We start from the raw sequence: 26029 nt of genomic DNA, 5'->3' as shown, positions 1-26029 counted from the left end.
TCGCATCACTTATTTTTATTCATATATTTCTATTTTTTTTCTCCAATCTTTCTCCCGTAAGTTGTAAGAATCGTTGTAAAAAAATCGTGTAAGTAAAATTATCCATTTCTTAGGGCAATTAAAGTTGCATAGCAAGCACCAGCAGACACATTTTTTGAGTTGTTGAGCACAAAAAGTATAGGTTACACATCAAGCTTATAGGAATATAGTCTTTGTTCCAATTACAAGGAACTTAAAAGGCACACAATGAGCTTTGCAATTTAACATATAAAACCTCCTTTAGTCTTTTACATACGTCATCTTCATACAATCTGCAACCACAAATCTAAGAAAAGGGTTTGATTAGGATATAAGAGAGATGCCAGCAGCAATCAAATCATCTGCCAAAACCTTGTTTGCAGCTTCTGAGGGATGAAAACCATCCCAAAACACATATTCAGACGCATTAGCACAAGTTCCTATGGACTTATTATTGCACAATATAGATGTCTCTATCAAACCAGTTCCACAACAAGCCTTCCTTGCTTCAAAAAATCCTGTGATAAAACAGTGCATGCCACACATACGAAACAAATTAACAATCCTGGTTCATAATGTATTAGAATAATATTTCACTAGGCTGAGCATAATTGGATTTGGAAAATGTTTTTTTAACAAATTTTGTGGACAAATTTTTGTTGTCTTCTTTAGTTTCTCAGTATATTTTTGAGATGTTTATTAAAGAAACAAAAAATAAGTAAAGATAAAAATAATTATATACAACATCACTAATGTAAATTTTTAGTTATTTTAAGTAACATTTTTTTAGGTTGTACAACATTACAAGTTGACAAAAATTTATATATAATAAGTTTTCAGTGCTACAATTTTAATAAATAAAAATTATTATTTACTAATTTCTTATTTCTTGTAATATTTTACAGAGTAGAAAAATCGAATAAATAAAAGAAATGATAAGATTTCGTACCATTTTCAGAAGGTTTGGTGACTAGGTTATATAGAGGTTGGTAGATATCAAAGATGACCAAATTGAGGCCAGGAAGCATGTTTTGCAAGTTCAGAGATGTGGTATTGAGCTTTTCATTGAAGTTAATAGCATCACTATTTAGATTGGCCACACAGTCATTTCTAAGAAGACCAAAGAGAGTGATGGATGCAGGTAGGCAACCTATTGGAGGTAATGTTGTCACACCAATCTTCCTTGCTCCCAGTGCATATAAATTCTGTCATGCATAGGCATTATTAGACATGCAACTAGCAAAGGCAAAATTCTTTCTTTTTGATCAATGGTATCCACTTCTAAGGAAAGATGAGAAGGTTAAGAAAGGCATGCCTGGATGAAACTGGAATAGTATCGCATGATCATGTCTGAGAATTGATCAGTTGTATAAAGCTTGTTAAGCAGAGGATTTATGTAATAGTTCTGAACAAAATCACTGTTCCCTGCACTAACAAGATATATAGCACCAGATATAATTGATGAAGCACTTGATTTCCCTGCTACAACCATCAATTTCTTCTGGCACTCCTTGTAGTTTTCTAGCTGCTGGCTCAATGGAATTGCATTCTACACCCAGGAAAACACACACACACACACACACACACATCAGCACTTGCCAATAATATGATGTCAAGTAAACAAAAAAAATGAGAATTTTAATTTTAAGACTTTAAATATATTTACATATAGTTTGGCTGTAGATTCAAGGTAACCAGAACCAGCTGAGGCAAAGTTGGCACCATTCAAGAGGTTCTTTCCTTTGGACTTCAAGTTGAGGTAAGCAGGTGGATAGGAGGTAAATCCAAGGGTTTCAGCTGCAGTGAACAAATTCATGAAACAATGATCAAAGTCAAATCCCACTTGAGAAAAAAGATGATGTGGGAAATAGGGAATTGGTGAAAAGATAGTTAGTTAAATGGGAATTTTGAGGACAAAGAAAAGAACCAGTGAAGTCTGTGGCTAGCTTTCCATTGCAGAACCTTCCTGTTGGATTGTGATTCTCAAAGTCTCTTCCATAAGGAGGGAAGTTTGCTTTAATAACAGTTAATAAACGGTTATTATTGCCCACATCAACAACCGAGTCCCCAAATATGAACAATGCAGGAACCAGAGGCTGCCCATTAGTTACATTGAGCACCGCAGCAAGAAGAAGAAAGCCGATCAAGAAAGAACTAGAAAACCCCATACTTAAACTTTTCAAATCCTCTTCAGCAATGAGCCTCTTGCTCATGCAAACACACACATAGAGAGCGTGAACTCTCAAGGTGCGTTACAGTTTTGGGAACTGATAATCTGACGTTAGTCTTTTGCTTTGAAGCTGGTCCATACCGTGTGGCAAGGCTGCAGTTCCGAGAGTTTCATTAATGTTCCAACTTTAGCATAGGGTACTGTATAACCTAAGTAAAAATAGAAAATTTTCCATTCACAATCTTAAAGTCAAAAACATTATTTGAAAAAGAGTTTGCATGCTTGAAGAGTGTAGGGTGTTACCAAAAATTTACTGTTGAGTGTTGTTGAGACTTGAGATAGTGTTATATTATTTAGGTGGCAATTTGAGCATGACTTGAGCTGATGCTGATTAATAGAATAAAAAAGACATAAGGATTAAGATGTATAGTAAGGCTTGAAGTACTAAAGATATAGAGAAGCAAACAAATGCCTACTTCTTAGTTTGTTTTCTGAATTTCCAAAACTAAAACCAAAAACCTGACAGATAATTATAATAGTTATAATGGATGTTTGTTAATAACTACTCAGTAAGTACAAATCTTGAACTGTTGACACATGATATCTTGAGCTGTCCCTGGCTCCTAGCTTCTACTTTTCAACAATACAAATCTATACAACAGGGAGCAACATTACATAAACTCAACTAAAAACATAGGCAGAGAGAAAAACAAAAGGAAAAGGAGGAAGAAATTAGAGAGAATACAAAAAAAAAAAAAAAACGCAACTTTCACTTGGACATATTAATGCGGTTGGTGACCACTTAGTTTTTGTATTGCGTGCCTTATTTACTCAAGTGGCAGCACCACTTTGATCACTGTGTGATTACAACCTTCCTCTGCCAACCTTCTTCTGTTCACAGCACTAATCTTTCTAGACCCTTTATGAACAGTGCTTTGTCCTCACTTGACCTTTCTCTTACCATAATTGCTTCTCTTACGCCGGGAGGGGGGGGGGGGGGGGGGTGTGGTTCAGACACATGCCAGATTTGGTGGGTCAATTCTTTTTTTAAGATTTTTTCTACCAATATCCATTATGATGCTCCTTTGGTTCATTAAAAAGCCAAATTTAGTGTTTCACCAATCATCAAAACCACATTAGCAATGTGGAGTTGTTGGCTCAGATGATAAATTAACTTATGGTAATAATTACTATATCTATGCTTTCTAATATAATATGGTTGAGGCTTATCAGTAATATTATTTCCGGAAATAGAATATAAAACTAAGACTCACTTTTTTTCATCACAACCTTCTATGCCTTTTCTTTACTCCCTCTGGCCTCTTCTATTTTTTTATTTTATTTTTTTCATTACACGTGTCACTGTATGCATTTCTGAGGTTTATGTCCTCTTTAAAATGTATAAATTGAGACGCACGCTATGTTTGCATAATTTACCTTTTGTTCTTCTTTACGTGCTTAAATAATTGTGATTCTGTGAAGTGTCAAAAGGGTATATTATTAGGAGTCATATCATTGTCGGCCACTTCACCTTGAAACTCCTAAAATAACATTACTCGCAGTTAGGGTTATCAATGTTTTAAGTATATTTACGCAGAATTAATAACAATATGCAAGTTTTTTATTTTTCAAAACAAAAATTATTCCTTAAATCATGAATGGTGTATAAGGGCATTAACATATACCGTTTGTTATTCATGCATTAAAAAAATGTTAATCAATAATCATATATTGTTTAATTATTACCCATGATATATAATGATACATGTAACCTTGATCGTTTAGCGAAAAAAAAAAAAAAACTTTGTTGCTGTATTTAAAAGAAAACAAAGAACATCGTTAAATTTCAGCCAACGAATGAAAAATAATGTCTAAAAAACTGTCCTACTCTTTCTTTGGCTTCAGATTTGTAATGTAATGTCATGATCCACCAGGTAAAACTTCAATTCATCTGCCTCCTTTTTGGCCCGGTGGCAAAGTGAAGACGTAATGTGTAAGTGATTGAAAACAATAAAAAAATAGTTCAGTATGGACAAGTTTATATATAAATACATACAGTAGACAAAAATGAGAAAGCAAAATAAATTAAATTCTTGTCATAAGTTAATTTTTTTAACTTTTTAAAAGTCATTTTATTTAATTTATAAAAATATTTTTTTATAAATACTTTTTTAAAAGTTTAATCAAATTAAGTCCAATGATATTTTTTTCCTTCTTTTATTTTATTTTATTTAAACATCGTGTACAAATATTCACAATTCTGTTAACCATTCAAATGAAAAGTAATAGGATGTTAATTACTCAATCTTACAAGTATGGGGAGTTGAATTTTGATTGTTGTTCTAATTGGAATTGCGCATGTCTGACCCTTAGGTGTAAATGGTGTATTTAATTTAGTCTTCATATATTATTTGACATACATTTGACGCTTTAACCTGTCCTTGCATTCTACCATGATCATCATAGTAGCGGTTGGCAGGAATCTCAGAAACCTCGACAGTTTTTTCTTGATGCACATGGTTACATTAGTTTTTATCAAATTCCACCAACATACCTGTTTTGTTAGTGATCATCCTCCGTTTCTCCATTACCTTGCAAATTTCTTCTACAGCTCTAATCATGTAAGAAAATTCAACCTTTAAACATAAGGACAAAAGTTAGGTGCAGTATCATGTAGACGTGTAATTTTCTAATAAAGATTTAGAGTTTCACCTCGGTAAAATTTATGATACTGCGCCTAAATTTTGTCCCTAAATATAATCATAGTTTGAGATTTATCCTCTTAGACATCCACATGATATCTGAAAATATTCTATCACCTCCGATATCTGCACCTGTGGCTCCAGCAGCAACTCGTAAAACATCTTCAATCAAGGCAACATTTCCCATAATGTTGGAACTTGCTCCACTCTCTAGGCCTTTACCATCAAGAAGACTACTTGGTTGTTTGTGCTTATATTCTCTTATATATGTGGCCATGCCAGATGGATTGAACCGTGTTCTTCCACGCCATCCTTTGGCACACATGAAACCTGAACTTACGACGGGCACACTCTCATCTCCATCTTCAAAATAAACACCATTTTGTAACCAACTTCCCTCTTCTCCATATGCTGAACTATCAATTTGAAAGGGAATATTCTTGAACTTGTCAGAAGGGAACAATTTGTATGCATGTGATCTTTCAGTAGGAATTCCAACACCATATAGACAGTATATCTCCATACCCGGAGCATCAGGTAGTCTGAATGAGGAACTCAAATCAATTGTTTGAGCTAATAAATAAAATGAAAATAGCATCAACATCTCAGAGCTTCCAAGGTATGATGCTTAACTTAATTAGAAAAAAGAAAAGAAAATCCCTCGAATTGGCCTAATGCTGGTGCCTATTTGGTTATGTTAGGTCCCATGAACCTGAGTGGACAAGTCCAGTCCAACTTAGTCATGGGCCTTGGGATTTGGAAAACATATAGTAGGAGAAATAAGAAGTTCAGAATGGGATTTAGAGAGAGAAATTAGTTATCGAAAGCAGGTTGACGTGTAATGTTTCGTGGGAGTAAGAGAGAAAATGAGTCAGTTCTGCCTTTTTCCTGTTAGCAGTGGGCAAGGGTGTGAACCTTTAGGAGCTTTGCTTTGGGTATTGCAGAATTGATTCTACAGTATTTTCTTCTTTGTTAATAATAAAATTCACATCCTTTTCATTTGGTCTCAGACATGTTAGTAAGAATCCTATAACTGTGGTCTTTTCTGGTAATGAGACAGGAACTGCTGAATAACCATGAAAAGTTGTGTAAGAACAAAGGAATGTCACTGAATCTTTCAAGGAAAACTAGTCAAAAGTATTTCATGAATCACATACTTACTTGGTCTCAAGTGGATTAGACCAGTATTTGTAATAAGCATATTTAGGATCATCTAAATTCTCTGCTATCCCGTGAGAGAAGTGAGCCTCAGCACGTTTCAGTTTTGGAGCCACAAAATTAAGTAGATCAAAAACAGTTGTTGCATAAGCCTTTTTTTTAGCAAGTTTTTGGATGCTTTCTCTGCTCATCTCATCATATTCAGTGCATACATCTTCACATGATAAGTTAAAAGTGGCAGACTTACTTTTGCACGAAATTTCCTGCTGATGATGAAATATATGAATCACTATTGTTCTCAAGTATATAACTACGCTGATCAAAAGAGAACCTTGGTGAATCGATGCAGAAACTGATATAATTAACATGAATGGAACAGTAGAGGTGTAAATAATGATTCATTCGGTGATGGAATACCTTATAAAACATGTAATGTGGGAAATAAAAACCCTGCCTCTTCTTATGGTAAAAGAATATACTCAAAGCATCAAATTTAAGACGTATTCTTTCTGTTCTTCCATATCCAAATCACTAAACAGTTGAAATTTGGAAATAGACTAATAGAGCTAGTTATTTTTTTTTATTCCTGAAAAAAGTGAAGTGACATCTTATTAAGAGCAAAGAGAAGTGCATAATTGTGGTACCTCAGAATCAAGTGTAGTGAGAGGTGAAGCAAGTAACTGTGAGTCTGCCTTGCCAAAAGAGATTAATCTTCCACAATTCTCAGGTTCTTTTACATGGAGATCATTTTGCTTACCATTGCTGTTAAAAGTATTGTCACTTGCTAAGTGCTTCTCATATCTGTCCTCTACCTGATCACAGCTATTCAGATCTTCAGAACACCAACCTAAGTCGCCCCAGATGGTTTTACCACCTTTTGGCATCAATGAGATGATTGAATCCCAAGTTCTACACATCTGCATGACATGCTCAAGTGTTTGACGACCAAGGTAATACAACTTTAAAATGCCAGAAGCCACAGTTCTGCAAAAGTTGAGTCACTCCATCGTCTACTAAATGTGTAATAATCATTTATGGATATGGTACAGAACATACAAAATATTTAATAACCATTTATTGGGGTAAGCAGATTTTGACATAAGTAGAGTTACAGCCCTAGTTTTCAGTTGTATAGGGGGTACCCCTAAATTTTCAGATTCAAATAGTTCAGACATTTTCTCTTCACCAAAATAAGAGGTGACAATGAGGTTTGAACCTATGATGATCTCATTAACTAGCCAAGCCCCTCACCGCTAGCCTCAATCTAGTGGCTCTCTCTTTTACATTTGGTTTATGGAAACATATAAATAGATGGAAAAACTAATAAAGTAGATAATATCAATCCACAAGTTGATTACAAAAAGAATTCATTCAGACAAGTTAGAAGTCTGGCATGTATATAAGCACTGTTCCAAACATTATTTGCAGATATTTTGTTGGTTCCAGACATTTTCTTTAAAATGTGATAATTTGCACCTTATTCATTATCCTGTATTTGATTTCATTTTATTCACAACAAAAATAAAACTGATTTTTCTTTTCCCTTTTAAAGTTTTGTTTTCTAACATCAAACTTTGCTGAAAGTTTCTTTAAATCCTCGTTGTTTATTAGAGACAGCATTCAATCCACCAATGATATATGATTACTACAATTTCAAAATCAACCTCCAAATTTCGGTATTTCTTAACAATATGTCAAATTGAAGTAAAGGATTTTGTCAAAAATACAGACCTGACAAAAGTAGCATCATTGGCTTCAGTTAAAAACATATTGCTAACTGCCTCTGGAACACCAAGAAATGCAGGGCTAATGTTCATGATTGTTTTGATGTGCTTGTCACACCAACCTGGACCTCCACCGCCTCCCATGGGAGGAGGTGTCTCAACCCATTTTAGGAAATGGAGGAAATAAATAGCCCCCATGGATTGTGGCACCACTACCACTTTCTTATAGCCATTTGTTACAAACATCAGCTCAATATTACTCTTCAATCGACTAAGAGCTTGATCTCGAATCTGCTTTGTCCAAAAAACTAAATTAGTTTACACTTAATTTCTACAAAGATGCTAACCATGCATTTCTACTTAAATTTTAGCTCTAGAAGCCAAAAAGAACGACATTCAAGAAGAAAAAATGTTTCAAAAGGAAAAAGAACAGGGTGAGACTGAGAAGAAGATTAGTGTCTGGAAACGAAGGGGTCATCATGCTTACCTGTGAAAATTAAAAGCAAATATCGCATTCTTTGTTTTCTATTAACAATTAAACGCAGAGGAAAATGAAAGCCTGTCACCCAGTTCCTTCCAAAACACACAATAATAAATTAACATAACATCTTATCCTTAAAATAAGATCATTCACATTCAGGCGACCAGAACCGAACAAAGACAGTTTGAAAGTTGAATTCAATAAACATTATATCACAAGGTAGTGAAAAATAAAATAAAATAATCATTGTACCTCAGTATTCTGGAAAGAAAGTCTCCAATCATAGGCAGCCATGTACAAGTTCTTCCCTTCATAACCAATTCTTGCCAAATTTTCAATAAGAACTGCCCAAACAAGATAACCAGAAGCAAAATTGTCAGCAGCAACTAGCTCAGGTACTGCCCTGACTCTAATGCCTGGTGGGTCCAGCCCAGTCTCCTCATGCAAAGAAAGATGCTCTAACCAGCACAAAGGCCTAAAAAAAGTTTCTTATATTAATATGGACTCATTGAATTCATTGTAGTATTCACTCTCACATAAAATTGTAGTTTGGCCATGTCAAGTTTCAAGACAATACAATTAATAATTTTACTTACTCTACTAAGAGTTATGACTAAGAATGTTATGATCACACACCTTTTGAGGATTTGAGCAAAACTACCACCCCACAACCGCTTTCTGAAAAGGCCTTCAGCACAAGGCCTCCCTTCCCACAGTTCCAAACCGCCAGTTACAATTCCAGGTACAAGAACAACAGGATGAAGTGCAGTGACTCCTTCATCGCCTAGCCTCACCCCAGGTGACAGTGGTGCCTTACAGCCAAGTAACCTAACAGGCAAAAAGCTATACAATAAAGAGAGAAGCCACCAAGTGGTGCATATGTAACCAATCATCCAAAAGCAGGAATCAATGCACCTCCACTTCTTGTACTGCCTCTTCTTCTGCTTCATTTCCCTCTTCTTTTCCACTTCATTTGTAACAACACTCTCATCCTTCTTGTTGGATTCAAAGGGTTGAAAACCAAGGGAGGAGCACTTCATTGGCTCCACATAGCATAGCTTTCGAAACCTCAGAATTGAAACCATCCTCGGCCAAAGTTAGTTAAAAGCTTGAATTGCAGATGAGAGTCACTGACGTATAAAGATCTTAAATGTTCACTATTCACTTATACACATTGAGGCATGTCAAGGATAATTAAAGGACACTCTTCTCCATGAATACCATGTTGATCAAGGAAGATGAACCAAAATGTTGTACACATATTACTTCCTCTGAGATTTTCACTAAGACATCGTCATGAAATCTACATGCATCAGTGTATCAGGTGTCACTGTTGAGTTCCAGACGTTTCTATTATGCGCTTTCACGTGGATGTACCTTTTTCTTTCTTTGCTTCAAGTTGACCCTTTTGAAGCTTCTTCACCACTGTGACCAAAAAAGAACGAGGCACCCACCAAACAAGGACCGTGAAATGAAAGGCAGCAAAACGATGGAAAGAGTTAACGTATGTGCTTTGTCTTGTCAAATCCTGAGAGAAAGAGAGTTGAATGAGTTGAGAAAAAGGGAATCTGCTGTTGTGTGTGTGCGTTCTTAATCATGGGAAAAACATGCACTCACTGCGAAGAACACATAAATGAATATAAAACTTGCACAAAGAGAAAGGGTTTTTTTGTACACGACACACCAAGACCATGGATGTGCACGCAGGACTAGTGTGTGTATATATATATATCTTAAAATATGTTAAATTTTTAGTTTAATTTATAGACTTAAATATATTTTTAATAATGCTTTAGTTTGTCTCTTAAAAAAATTAAATATTTTAATAAATTATTATTTTTAATTTCTCTATGTGATATAATCCAACCAATCTTAGTGATTAAATCAGTAGAACTGACAACATGGACTTACTTTTGTCCAATAAAATGTATAAAAGCTTGTGTTTTGCATTTTTAATAAATTTGAGCCATATTAATCTTTTTAAATTAAATCTGATGCAAGTTAAACTTCCAAAAAAAATAGTATTTACTCGTTTTGGACATTATTATTTACTGGCCTAAATTAGATTTGAACCTTTTTAGTTTGATTCACTAAAATTTGTTACTTGCTTACCAAACGAACTAAAAACAAAAAATTATAAAAAAAAGTAATGACTAAAACTAAATATATATATCTAAAAGAACTAAAAGAAAAAATTTGATAAATATAAAGACTAAAAATATATTTAAATTTAATTATTATATAACTTTTTTTAGTTTTTATATTTTTTAAATTATTAATCATGATCCATCTCACTTTACACAAAAGTCATACATGACATAAAAATCAACATGTAAAACATTTGAATCAATCAAATCATCATAAAACTAATGTTTGATGTATTTTGAGATGTAAAAAAAAAATTAATTTTAAAAATAATTTTATTATTAATAATAAATATGTTGTTATATTAAATAATGATAATTAAATGAGATAAAACTTCTTAAAAAATTAAAATATAAATATAAAATACTTTAATTAATACACATTTTTTATAGATAAGTGTGTCAAAATTTAAAATTAAATCTAAACTAAGATTAATTAATATTATTGTAATATTAAAATTAGATATATATATATATATATGTAATATTTAACATTTTTAAAAAATAAAATTATGAATAAAATTAAATATTTAATGAAAAATCATGTAATTTAATAAAAATAAGATCCACTTCTGAAAACACTCTCATATTAAAAAAAAAAAAAAAGGATACATCATGTACCACCCTAATATATTAAAACACTTCAATTTTTTTACTCATTTTATATTGAAAGCGAGCTTAAGTTTAGTCATATCTCGAAATTAGCGATAAAAAGTAAATCTGATCTAGTTTCATTATTTTATTTGATTAAAAATATTTTTAAAATTAATTTAAAAATATATAAAATTACATATAAATTAATATTATTTAATATTTTATTACTAATTTTAATTTTATAAAAATATAAATTTGTAGCATTAAGTAGTATTAATGTATCAAATTACATTAAAATATAAAATTTTTAATAAAAAATTACAAAATTATTATATATTAAAAAAGAAAGATCTCTTCACATTAGTATAAGTATAAAATTTTTTAAACATACGTTAGAAAATCCTATCTCTAATAAAAAAACTGTATACGTTGAATCTTAAAATATTATATCACAGAATGAACTTTTTTCGGGAGGAGAGATTTTGAAGTATTATTATACCATGAATTTGGTAGTATGACATGCGAATGTCTTAGGACCAGAAGAGTGAAGGCGACACAAAAGCACACATCCAACAATTTGGCAAGTGAGCAGAAGAGGCTCTGAATCAAATTTGGTGGTTTGCAGGGTACACTACTCGAGCCAATATTCGATTCATATCAGTCCAATTTTTGTTTGTTATCGTTCTGTGATACCAAAGATTGAACCTCACTCGTATATATTTTGAACATGACACAAATCGCACGGGATGGAAACACATAATTTTGGCATTAAAAATTATTGTACAAAAAAAAAAAAGAGAGAATTGCTCGATACTATGATTATCAAGTTAATCGGAAAAGTTTCCAAATCAGTGATGAAAACTGGTATCTTGGGTGGTCCATTAGAAGCATCAATGCCCTATCATTTGTGTTTATTTATTTTAGATTATTTTTTCTTAAAATCGATTTTTTGAACTGCGAGGAACATTCTGCAATTGAAGTTAAAAATTATACTTAAGTTTGAATTAGTATAATCAACAAATCCAAAGCTACCAAACCGGTGACCAACTTAGCATATACAAATGTACGATGAGGCTAATTAACTTGATTTAACTTGTCTTCGAAGAGATTAAAGATATTCCCCACTCAACCATATTGGGAACCCTCGAGAAGCATTGTCTATCTTCAAAATCGTATATGCAGAGATTAGTGGAAGAACTGATGCTTTTCAATCGTATTTACGATCATTATAAAAAGGCAGCATTAGTTCTAACTTTTTTTAGATGCTAAAAGTTTTATATGACCATATATTCCAATTTCTAATTCTAATAGAAACACTTTACGCTGTTCTTTAAAAAGAAAAATGCTTTTAATTCACAATGTTTTAATGATAATATTATATTTTCTTAATAAACAAAATCTTAAATTTTATAAGCTACAAGTAATAATTTTAAAAACTTATAAAAAATCCATATCATAAAATTACATTTTTTAGTTTAAACAGATGAATTGCATGCGTCTATGACACCTAAACTAGAAATAGCTATTTAGAAAAGGAAATTATATAACTTCTCCAAGCGGCAGAGGACAATGCATTACGTATCAAACATCATGCGTTTAGAGGTTTGTGTTAAAGGTTTAAAATTGAAATTTGAAGAATTTATGGGAGTGGTAGTTTAAATATGAAAAAATTTAATAGCTTTATTTAAAAAATGTTCCAAAAAAGAAACATAAAAATCGTGTATTTGTCAAGAGATTTATTTTAAAAACTAATATTATCTGTCATATGTTTTATTTTATTTTTTATTTTTATTTTTACTTTACTTCCTCTCTTTTCCTTGCATAAAAAAGGCCAAGTGATGGACCTAATTTCTGGCCAACCCATACGTACATAGAAAAGGCCCCGTAAATGTTCATAGCCCATGAGTCATTCATTACCAGACAAAAACTCATGGCCCGATATGATACATTGACACAAAAGTTATTATTATGCACTAAAAATATATTGTTAAATCGATCTAAAGAGTGTTGAAGACGAATAAAATAAAATTGAGCCAGACAGAAAAATATTTTCTTGTTGACGTGTTAAATAAGTTAAAGTTGTAGAAAAACAGTGTAATTTGATGTAAGAAGCTTTTCTGTTATGAAATATTGTTATAGTGGATCAGGATTCATTTTCGTAATTGCACCGTTCGTTTGTGTATTTTATACTTTTTGCGTAAAAAAAAGTGTAAAATTTTGCTTAACCGTACAGTTCTCACAAAAATAGGACTGAATCCTGAGTTGTTGTTAGTCTAGTACCATCACCATCTCATTCATAAACAGATAAAAGAATTGTTGAACATAACTTTGTTAGTTTTAAATAAATTATAAATTCAAATTATATAAGTATAATAAATAGTCTATCAATAAAAGTTACTGTTATTAATTATTTAAATTCAGTCATTTTTAAAAGTTTAAATTAACATTTTCAAAATAAATCATCTAAGAGTTACTCGAATATATATCATTTTATATTATTTTATAAAAATAAAATAATTTTTCTAATTGTTAAATAATGGTTCTCGTTAAATTAATCAGAAAATAATCAGTATTCCATTTCATTACTCAATTTTAACTGCACTGTATTATTATTAAAAATGTAAATATTAATTATTTGAATAGATATCTATAAATATTTAATTCAGCTCTAAATTAAGGTATGTCGTTTTCATATGAATAAAAAAAATCAGCGTAAAAATTTTTAGTGAGCTCTAAATGTTTTTTAAAACAATTAAATATGTATTGTTTGAAACAATTATTTATTAAAATGTTTTATTACAATTAATGATGGTTATGTTTTTATACTTTATATTTTAAAAAATTTCTTAATATAACAAATATTTCTACGGATATAGGGTTTTTTTTTTTCCAGTTCTACATAAAACATTAAAAGACAATCAACATTTGTAAGAAGAGTGTTAACAACATCTTTTATTAAATTATATTTTTATTATTAATTATAATTTATTAAATTTTTGTGTGATATAAATGAAACTCACATAATTTTAGTATTTTTTAATAAATTTTAGAAAAATGTCTATCTCAGCTCTAAGCATTTAAAAATGACAAGTTTTATTAAAATAATGTATTTATTACATAAAAATATAATAAAAAATAATTTTTAAATAAAAATTTACTATCTTTAAATGTTTTAAACTTAAGACAAAAATTAATAAATAAATAAAAATTTTAAGTGCCGTTAGTTAGTGGTTCCTAACATGCACGTGCATTTTATTTATACATAATGAAATCATGTTAAACATTAATATTTTTTAAATAACATTTTAACTGAATTCTATGTATATAATATATATATATATATATATGACAAACATTAATAAAATTATAATAATTTAAAAAAAATTGTATATGTTTTGTTTAATATTAACAATCAATATATAATGATAATTATAAATTTTAAAGATGTGATTCTTAAAATTCATTTTTAATTTTAAAATTTAAAAATATAAAAGTATATTAAGACATGTATTAAGTACAATAAAATATGCATATAAATTTTTTAAAAAAAATTTATGAAAGATCAACCTGAGAATGATGTAAAATGTGAGAAAAAGATGTATAGAAGCGATGGATTTTACAATTTTTAAGAAAAAAAATATTTTTTACATTAAAATAAAGGTAAGTAATTATTGAAAAAATTATTACGAGTACTACAAACAATATGTTAAATATTATGAGAATTTTAACCAGGTGTATTGTAAATAATATATAAAAAATTATAAATTTTATAAATATAAATGTGTGAAATTTAATAGTTTATATAAAGTAATAAAAAAATTTATGAATATAAATATAAGTATTTATATAAATTTGAAATTTTATATAAAATAAAAAATATAATAATATTTATTTTCAATTTCTATAACAAAATATAAAAAAAAGTGAGATAACAAAATATTGTATGAAGAGAGTGTATAATTTATGTATTATTTTTAGATATTTTTTTATTTTAAGACATACTTATGACTAAGTATAAAAATAGAATAACTAACAAATGTTTTAATTTTGTAAATAAATTTTTTTTATTTATAATATAAAAACTATTTATTTAAATGTTGTAGTTATTATTTACAAATTAAAGTTATAATTTGTTCTTAACAATTTATAATAATATTAAATATAAATTTTATTAAAATAAAATTTATCATTAATTAATAAATAACATAAATAATATATAATTTTTATTTTTTATTACAATAAATTTTTTATAAAATAATAAATTTCAACTAATAATAAATATCGTTACGAAAGAGCATGTCAGGGAAATTTTAGAAGCCTTTCTCATGTCACCAAATCTTAATGGTAGATTTCATGTTAAATAGTTAATCAAGTTGATTCAATTTTTAGCTACATAGTTTTAGATCAAATAAATGTATTGACTTTTAGATTAAAAATTTGTAATGATTGAAATTAATTACTAACATTTGTGTTTATTAAAAAGGTAAGAAATATATTAAAATATAATATTTAAAAATTGTAAAAATATAAAAAATTTTAAAAAATAGTAGTAATTAAATTATAATTTTTAAAAATAAAATAGTTACACGTTCACTGATGATTAACACTAATAATATAATATATTTAAATATTTTATGAGATGAAATATGTACTAGTATTTAATAATTACATAATTATTGATAAAAAGAAAAATTATTCAAATTTTTGTAGTTTAAAAAATTATTTAATCACTAGTGAAGATAAAAATTAAATAAATGATTACTTTAAAAAAATTATTAAAAATATAATTATAGTATTATATGATTATAAAGTGTGATTACATAATATTGTATGAAAATTTATTAAAATTTTTGTGATTTAGGAAAAAGATAAATTTTTTAAAATTTTTAATTTTAATTTAAATAAAGAATACATTTTTACTAAAATTTATTTAAGTAAATTTTGTAGTTCAAACAAATTTTTTTTTGACAAATCTACTTAAACATTTTTTTTATTTTAACAAATTTAAATTACAAATTATAGTTTGTGCAAAATTATAAAGAATTTAAATAAATAAAATAGATTAATGTAAAAAATCTTTCATGGCATTGATGGTGACCAGATGGAAAATTTGTTAGGAAACCCGTTCCGATATTTTGTAGATTACCTTCCGTACGTTTTTAATTAATAGTGAAATTATAATTTAGTTTTCACATTAAAAATTATAATAATATTCTCAGATTATTATTTTTTATTAAAAACACTTGAAAACGGTACATGAAAAAATTAATAAAAAATATACATTAAGTAAATATTAATTATAAAAACTAAGTGCATATTAAAAAATAAAAATTGGTGATTTTATTTTAAAAAATCAATGAAGTATTGAATAAAAAAATTTCAAATTCTTAAAATATTATTTTTTAAAATGTGTTTAGATTTATATTTAAAAGTATTATTTAATCATTCAAATAAAATTCATTATTCTAATTTCATTTTTAAATATAAAGTAATCAAAATAAAGAAACACAACCTTTATTCTTCTTTGTTTTTTTCTCGCGGTCATTAGACGGTACATTTGAGATGAATTTCTTTTAAGAAAAATATATTTTGATTTCTAACAACCCGCTGTTTTATTCATTTATAAAATAATACTTTTTCATTTTACCAAACAGGAATACATTTTACTGAGAAATCATCATTAAAAAAAATCAGGCAAAAATATTCAATATGCTAAAAATGAGTAATTTCAATGTCTTATTAAAAACAGTGAACTCGATTATGTTATTAAATGAAATCACAGCTACTAAAATTGACTCCTTTTATAACGAAATCACTATCGTTACAGATAGTAATAGAAACACTTGAACGAAATTAATTAATTATTTTGACTGTTCAGCGACACAGTTTTCTCACATGCCAAATCAATCAAATCCTTAGAAATTATTTATTGTATACAATAAAAGTAGGTAACCATGATATGTTGCTCTCCGTATTGTATTTTATATTAAATTTATAAATTTAATCATGCAAATAATAAATAAAAAGCGTTATAAAAAATACGTAAAATGTAAAAAAAATAAAAAATTATAATAATATAATTTACAGCAATACAGATAATTTAATTTTAATATAATAATATATTAAATGCTAATAAAATATTTAATTATATTAAATATCATTTATAAAAGTAACTTGTATTAAACAAAATTTAAAAATTAATTATATATGTGAATTGGATTAATTATTTATTAATATGTATTATTTTTTTTAAGAGTTGTAATGAGTTAGAATATTTTTATATTTTAAATTTATTTTTAATAAAATATTAATATTTTAAAAAAAATACCCTGTTGAATATTTGGTTTAGCTAATCGTATGAGTTATGATTTATGAATAATAATTTTATTACCGTTTGTTATGGTCATATGATGTATTGCATGTGTAAAACTAATCTTGAATAATTAAGACATAATTTTACATGCATATAGAGATGAAAACATACCACGTTCAAATATGTTTTACTATATTAAAAAGTTATAATAATTAAAATTAATTACTAACATTTGTGTTTTTAAGGGTTTTTTTATTATAAATAAAAAAATTAGAAAAATATTAAAAAAATTCAAAAATTATTATTAGTAAATTTTGAATACTTAATTTTTTTTAAAAAAAATTTGTTGCTGGTATTTTATTTTTTTTAAACATTACTACAGGTAAATTTATTTTTTATATATTTGTTATTTTTTAAAATACATCACATTTGATAATATTAAATTTTAAAATTACATATATAAAAAAATAAATCGTTTCCAAGCGCTCAACAATCGGATTTGGGTCCTCTACAGTGTTGGCAGAAACTGCAGGGGACGCAGTGCGTTTTCGTTTAAGCCAAATTTTTTTTACTTAAGTGAAATTTAACAAAACTTGATTTTGACTTAAGTCAAAAATTTTAGCTTAAACGAATTTAGTTAAAAAGTGAATTTTCCCTAAAGCTAAAAAATTTACTTAAGCTAAAATTGTGAAAAATTTTAAAACTTCGCAAGAGGGGAAGCCACTATTAAAGGAGCTAATGAGCTAGGCTGCTATGTAGCTATGAAGCTATGCAGCTAGGTAAAGTTGAGAAACATTTGTGCAAGATTATGTGGTCACACTTTATGATTATACAACAAAAACTTAAGTATTTAAAAATATGTAATATCACAATTATTTCTCAACTAATTTTTCAAAGTTATCATTTTTATAATTATTATCATCATTCTCAACAATTTAACTTGATTCTAAATAGTTCAACCTCATTAATATTTAGCACAAGAAGCACACTAGACAATATATTTAAAAATATTTGTACAAGATCATATGGTCACACTTTATGGTCATAATACAAAAACATAAGCGTTTCAAAATATGTAATATCAAAACTATTTCTCAAAGTTATTATTCCTATAATCCTTATCATCATTTCAATAATTTAACTTAATTCTAAATGGTTCTAACTCACTAATGTTTAGCCCAAATAGTACACTAGACAATACAATAAAAAATATTTGTGTAAAGATCATATGGTCACAGTAATAATGTAACTATTTCTCAACCAATTTTTAAAAATTATCATTCTTATTACAATTATCAACAATTTAACTTGATTTTAAATAGTTTTATATCACTAATGTGTAGTATAAATAGCACACTAAATAATATATTTAAAATATTTGATGGAATAAACTAAACAATACATTTAAAATATTCAGTGGAATAAAATATGTAAAAATATTTAATAACTAAGTAGTTATTGATGAGAAACAAATATTTTTTGAATTTTTTGCAGTTTATAGAGGTAAAAGATAAAATTTTGAAATTTTTTGTAATTTTAACTTAATCAAATTTTTTAACTTAAGCAAAAATTTATTTTTAACTAAATTTGTTTAAACTAAATTTTTTAACCTAAACCAAAATTAAGTTTCCGCCAGCATAGGATTCGGATCCTCATCAATCGCGCGCAAACACTCACTGTCGGTGCGCGAAGCTGCGGATATTTGCTGACGTTTTGATGCAATATTGCAATCTTTCATAAACAATTATTTCAATTTTTTATTAAAATACATTTTTAAACAAAATATGTAATTCAAAATATTTTTATATAATATAAAATCAACTTTAAATAAATAAATAAAATTTTAAAATATTTATATTTACAATATTAAAAATCTAAATGCATGATAAACTATAAAAACAATTTATTTAAAGCTAAAATAATGTTTTATTTAAAAAATATATATTTTAATAAATTATACTTTAAATGATTAAAAAACATTTATAAAAATAATATTTTATTTCCAACACAAACACGCTTATTATTTTCGAAAAGTTTTGGAAGAAAGCACGGGAGAATGACACTTACACAGGTCACCGCCATAGCACCGGTTCCCTAACATTCACGTATTCCATCCATAATTGATATGATACGGATTGACATTGATGTGTTTGGTTTGCAAACAGTAAAACCAGAAGCTGTCTTTTCAAGCAAATCAAAATTCTCTTAATTAATTCAGCGCGTTGAACGCGTTGTTATTTTTAATTAGTAAAACTTGCTACTATTAACATCATATTTTAGTAATTAATGTCCTTAAAATATTAATAATAATCTGTTAATATATTCGTAGCGACACATTATATTTTCTTAATATAAATTATGGTTTTAAATTTTATTAATATATTAAATTTAATAATATTATATAATTTTTAATAAAAATATATTACATATAAAATTATATTACATATTTTTAGATACATGTTAAAAACTATATTAATAACAATTTTTTTAAAAAAATATTAAAATTTTTATGCATTACACGGTGAAAGAATATTGTTTACTGTTTATAAAATAAAATTTTTAATTAATCATTTTAAAATGCTATTTAATATTTTTATTAATTTATTGTTTTAGTAAAACGCTTTCTTTGACTTCAAATAAAATTTATTTGATGAAAATGTGATAAAATTAAAATATAATTAAATGATGATAATTACTTAAATACAAGCTGAATGTTTTACATCCTATGTTTTACTCTTGACCAGTGTTCTCACAGGTGAGAGATTCTTCTAACGTAAAATTTACTGTAATTATTTAATAGTATATATATTTATAATAAAATTTAAAATTTTTAATACTACGTATAATATTAGAAAATTGAACGTCAAAAGAGAAATTAGACATAAATTGTTAAGATGAATACCAGTGTTACATTATATGCTATTGAAAATGAAAACAATAAAGTGATTATAAATTATATTTAATAAAAATATATATAAATATAAATATAAATATTTACAAATTATTATTTAATTTTTTACGTATTTTACTACATTGTTGTATAAATATTATTAAAATTTTATAAAATCTGAAAAAAATAATTGTGACGAATATCTTTTATATTTTATCAAAATATTTATGTTGTTATATATATTATTTATATTGTATCATTATTATATATATTATCATTTTAATATAGATTTTGTTATTAATAAAATATTTATTTAAAATTTCTATGTATTAACGTGTTATAAATGACTATTTTTTTTACTGTATATATAAAACTCAAAATCTTACTTAGATATGTTTAGTATTCAAACCCAATTTGTAATTGTATAATAATGATAGAAATCCTTGCGTGATTCCAAAATTAAAATACCGATATCCGTGATACTTGATACTGAAAGTCTTTCTCAAGAAAACACTCAAACAAAATTAAGGAAAATAGACATTGGCTCACGTAAAGCTAGACAAGCAAGTGCCCAATAAGATATGTTGAGCTATCTAACAACCCAGACATAGAAGATAAATTTTGTAGTATCTTTAAAAAAATTTTAAAATTTTTCAGATTAATATACATAAAAAATTGTAATTAATAATATTTAAATAATAAATTTATTTAATAATAAATTATTATATTTATTATATTTTAACAAACTGAAAAATAGTTAAATCTTTAAACAGAATTAAGATGTAATTAAAATTAAACAAATTAAAAATAAAAATAAAAATATTATTATATTAATATATTTTTTATGTTTTTAATTTTAATTTTATTAATATTTAATTATTATATTAATATATTATGTTATAATTTTTTTATTTATAATAAATAAAAATTATATTATATTCAAAACTAAAAATTTATAAAAATATAAAAAATAAAATAAAAATTTTAATATACAATATAATAATATGATATAATAAATAATATTTTTTTTAACTTGTCATATATTTTTTATTAATATAAATTTTTTAGATAGAATATTCATAAAAAAAATTTTAGCGTACGGCATCACCCATTAAAATAAAAAGTATATTAAATGTAATTAAAAAATGAAGCATCGCGAGTAACACGTGCCACGAGTTTTACTTGCACTTGGTAGACCCCTTATTTAGTGCAGGAAAGATTTAATATTTTTGGACTCTATAATGGAAACAACAACAAATTGAGGCCTAAGAGTCCTTAATATGTTTTGGATAAAGACATTTTATTTACAGTCCTTCATCGAGTTGGTAAGACTTCAAATTCTGGTAAAATAGTCTCACACATTCTCTTGTATTTTCACCTGAAAAAGTTTATATTATCTCTTCAAAATTTGCAGAATCAACACACTAGTAGAGATTAAACATGATCTTATAATCTTTTTTGAAGGTTACTTTCTCTATATCAATAACATTACTTTCCAAATTTTGGAAGTTATTCTTGACAATATTGAACACATCATGATATCTAAAATCCCTTTCATTAAGATATATTATCTCTCATAATTATTTTCATTAAGAAATAGAAGAGATGCAGGAAAATTCTCATTTGAATGTGCTATAATCATCTCTTTTTCTTGATTGATGCCTAGACTACTTCCAACACACTTTAGAAAAAGCACATGCATTTTTTCTACCAAACACCGCTTAAACTAATTGTTGGAGCTAAATAACGGTCGAATGATAGACAAAATGTGTGTCTATCGTTTTTTCTATCAAACAGTTGATAGATGTGTAAACTGTGTATATTTATATAGATAAATATAAAAATGCTAAACCGATTATATTGCCCAATACAATTACGGTAACTGTCAAAACTGAATTAACTGCAACAATTTTTACTGTTTTCTCTTATTGCTATTTCGATTAGTCTTGATAGCTTTACGTGCGTTTGTGGTGCAGTTGAAGTTTGATACTCAATAACAAGCCCATAACAACTGTGCTTCCCGGTTGATAAAAGAGATTAATGCAAAAGTTCTTTTGTGGCATTTATGGTGATGCAGATGGAAAATCTGTTAGGGGACACGTTTCCGATATATCGGAGATTACCTTCCGTACGTTTTTAATTAACAGGGAAATTACAACTTAGTTTTTACATTAAAAAATTATAATAAATATTCTTAGATTTTTTTTTATTAAAAACACTGAAAACGGGAATATTTTTATTATTATGATTTCTTTATTATAAAATTACTAAAATATGACCATCTTGACAAATATATCTGAATATAATTTTTTTTTAAATGCAAAGATGATTTTACATATCAGTTATGTATAAAAGTTGTTATTGAAAATTTTAAAGTGAAAAAAAAATTTAAAAAAAAAATTTATTGGCAAATTTAAAAAAAAGTATAAAAAACAAAAAAAAAGTTATTTGTAACATTTGATTGTTATAAACGCATTACTTTTTAAATTATTTAAAAAAATGTTGCTAAGTAATAAATCGTTAATGACAATTTTTAATTGATGAGATTATAAATACTACAATCTTCATTGATAGTAAGTTGTCTTAAAAGCTTTTGAAACACTTTTTTAGTCCTATATTATTGAAGGGACAGAATCTTCTTACACTGGTATAAGTTTAAAAACTCTTATATCCAATTTGAGCCTTTTATTTAAAATAAATATGACGGGTTGTAATTTATTACTTCATTGGCCGCTAGATTTAAGTTAAATAGAAGGCTTACATTAAGTGTTAAGAGTTTTTAAATTTATATTGGTGTAAGAAGATCTTTCCCCATTATTGAATCTTGTGTTTGTTAAAAAAAAAAATGAGTGTGATAATTGTAGTTTATTTTGATGATGAGATTGTAGTAAATACAAGTGACTGTGTGATATTTACATGCAAGAAGCCAACATGGCTGTCTATTCCATATCATATATCATGTGAAAATTTAAAGTATTGGCTTTGTCAATGTATTAAAGTTTTGTTTTTAAAAACGATATAAAATATTATGTATCGATATTCAGTTTTGATATTTGGATACAATTTTAATAACCAACGATGATGATGTTTAATAAATGTTTCAAATGCATCAGCAACATTATCCTCTATGTGGTACCATTGAGTTGTATGTTATTTTAAAAAATAATGAAGTTTAAGAAGAATATGTGAGCACTATGCTAGATATGAAATGGAATGGGAATACAATAACACTGAAAGTAATGGCAATGACTTTGTGGAAGTGATGAGAATTTTGATGATGATGTTGAACCCAATCTAATTGGGCAACATCTATTTTGGGAATCACCCTTTATGTGTAATTTAGATTTTGATGTTAAAAATGCTTCTAAGTTTTTAAAGTATGCAAACTTAGGTATGTGAAATTTATAATTATGTTAGTGGATTTAATTTCAATTATATTAATTAGTTTATATTTGCTATTGGTAGGTAATACTGAAATAGATGGTGAATTATATGTTTGAAAGCAATTTAGTGATAGAGAAGATGTTATAAAAATAGTAAAACATTACAACATATCAAAAGGAGCAGATTATAAAGTATTTGAGTCTGAACCAACAATATTTTATTGCAAATGTGTAAGGTATGACATAGATTGCATGTGACTTTTTTGAGCTAGTTTTAGAGAGAGTGAATATTTTTGGGAAATCAAAAAATATAACGATCCATGCACTTGTACTAGTGGAATCATTTCTCAATATTACAAAAAGTTAGATACAAATACAATTGCAGAATGTATTAAACCAATGGTAAAATCTGATCTTTCTTTTAAAATAAAACTAGTGATTGGGGAGATTCAGTCTCGATTTGAGTACACGGCAATGTGTCGAAAAGCGTGGTTGGCAAAGCAAAATGTAATTGAAAAAGTATTTAGTCATTGGGAAGCCTCAATTGAAGTTTTGTCGCAATGGTGTGTAGCAATGTATGACATTGTTCGAAGATATATTGTTCAATTAGATAGTGTAAAGGCTTATCACAACTATGAATTGGTCCCAACGTTCAAATATTGCGTCAATGTTTTGGAGTTTTGGTCCTTGCATTAGAGTATTTCAACATTGCAAGCCACTTGTGCAAGTTGATCAAACACATTTATATGACAAATACAAAAGAGTTCGACTAGTGGCAACTGCACAAGATGAAAATCATAATATATTGTTAATTGCCTTCGTTGTTGTTAAAGGTAAGACAATAGATACTTGATAGTTTTCCTTGAAAATTTACAAAAATACGTCATTATTAAAGATGACGTTGACATTATTTTTATCGTTACATCACTTAATGCAACAATAAGAAGAAGAAATAAACATTGAAAACCTCTAAGAGCATTCCAAATGTATTGTATTAGGCATATTGCTACAAATTTCTTGCGAAGATTTAAGGCTCTCTACTTGTATAAACTTGTTGTCTGTATGAGTAATAAACTTGATTTTTAAATTTGAAATAAAACAAAAAAAAAATTATTATATGACATTCTTCATGCTTAATAAACACCGTCTCCTAAATATTGAGTGTATATGTCCTCATTTGTTGCATCCTCATATGGTATAAGTTCAGGTTGCAATGGATGCATGAATGGTTAGATATATGTGTAATCTTGTTGCGTCAAATCCCACAAGCTGATTAGCATAGACCATTGCACTAAAGTAACATCATACATTGGTGTCACAAGTTGTAGTTTATACTCATCATCTCGATCTACAAAAATATCTTCGATAGTTACTTCTTCATTTAGGTCAAAGTTTAGAGGCAGATTTCACTATGAAGGCAAAGCTCTATCTACCACAAAGTCATTAACATATAAATCCATGAGAAATTCTACTGGTACTACTGCAATCAACTAACATTTACCTCATTCCTCCCTGCTTCTTTGACCATAACCAATATCTCTCCTACTTACAAATATACATCCTTATTGTGGTTGTAGTGGTTATTCACTCCATTGAAAGGGTTGTCACTTATTCTTTTGCGATGATCAATAATACTCTTGATTTAGTTGTACGAAAATTGATGGAATTCCTTGTAGCTAGATAAGTGGTGCATCCATGAGAATCTCTTCAAACTTAGAAAGTGTTGGTTCCATAGGTAATCATAGCTAGTCTATTGCATATAATGTGTATTATGCCCAATATTCATTAGAAGGATAGAAATTCTGAGATACGTTTATTTTGATGCTCCCATATTGTCATCTAATCATGATATATGAATGTCCAATTCTTTGGTTCTCTTACTCAAAGTAAGTCTTTGTTATGGACTCCCTCAAGTTATTGGGACTGAGGAGGAATGGGTTGAGCATATTTAAATTGATGTGTTACACGATTAGTTGCATGTCCATTTATAACTACAAAACATATCAAAGGATTAATAGTTGACCACACTAGACATTCATATCTCACTTTATTTGGAATTATTGCATCAATTTCATCATCCACATATGGTGTCCACAAAAATTGCAATAAACAAAATGATATTAGTGTTGTAATCATTAAGAAAAATGTTTTTTGTTTTGTAGAGATTTATTTAACATGTTAATAAGAATTAGTAAAAATATTTACCTTATGAACACCTAGTTGATTCAATGCTAATATGATATTCTTAAGATTCTTAAATGGAGTATTAGCTAGATATTGCAAGTGTATTAATCTAAAACTAAGTGAAAATATTATTGATTTACTTGGGATTAGAGCCAACCATGGCAAACGATGTCATGCCCACACTTGCAGAAGTGTCAAGTAACCACATATTTCTGTATTATCATGTATGAAAGTACAATTCAACAATCTATAAAGAAATATTGATCAT

At 27.4% G+C, this 26029-nt stretch overlaps 2 protein-coding genes across 2 annotated transcripts; both read right to left on the bottom strand.

Moving 5' to 3' along the window:
* Nucleotides 1–342: 342 nt before the first annotated feature.
* LOC113858575 (GDSL esterase/lipase At5g22810-like) lies at nucleotides 343–2374 on the bottom strand. The gene is made up of 5 exons (XM_027491270.1): nucleotides 1946–2374; nucleotides 1685–1815; nucleotides 1334–1567; nucleotides 968–1223; nucleotides 343–536 (listed from the first exon to the last, which is right to left on the bottom strand). The coding sequence occupies exons 1-5, from the start codon at nucleotides 2229–2231 to the stop codon at nucleotides 343–345; spliced, it is 1101 nt and encodes a 366-aa protein (XP_027347071.1). The 5' UTR covers nucleotides 2232–2374.
* A 2574-nt stretch (nucleotides 2375–4948) lies between these two features.
* On the bottom strand, nucleotides 4949–9338 carry LOC113860043 (putative phospholipid:diacylglycerol acyltransferase 2). Its single transcript, XM_027492668.1, has 6 exons — nucleotides 8890–9338; nucleotides 8506–8728; nucleotides 7780–8063; nucleotides 6693–7032; nucleotides 6052–6314; nucleotides 4949–5432 (listed from the first exon to the last, which is right to left on the bottom strand). Exons 1-6 carry the CDS (start codon nucleotides 9336–9338, stop codon nucleotides 4949–4951), a joined length of 2043 nt encoding a protein of 680 aa, XP_027348469.1.
* Nucleotides 9339–26029: the final 16691 nt, after the last annotated feature.

The sequence above is a fragment of the Abrus precatorius genome, unplaced genomic scaffold (genome assembly GCF_003935025.1).
Source record: "Abrus precatorius isolate BTA unplaced genomic scaffold, Abrus_2018 Scaffold2, whole genome shotgun sequence".
Classification (NCBI taxonomy): domain Eukaryota; kingdom Viridiplantae; phylum Streptophyta; class Magnoliopsida; order Fabales; family Fabaceae; genus Abrus; species Abrus precatorius.
The sequence above is the reverse complement of the archived record's forward strand: the minus strand, read 5'-3'. Positions and strand labels throughout refer to the sequence as shown.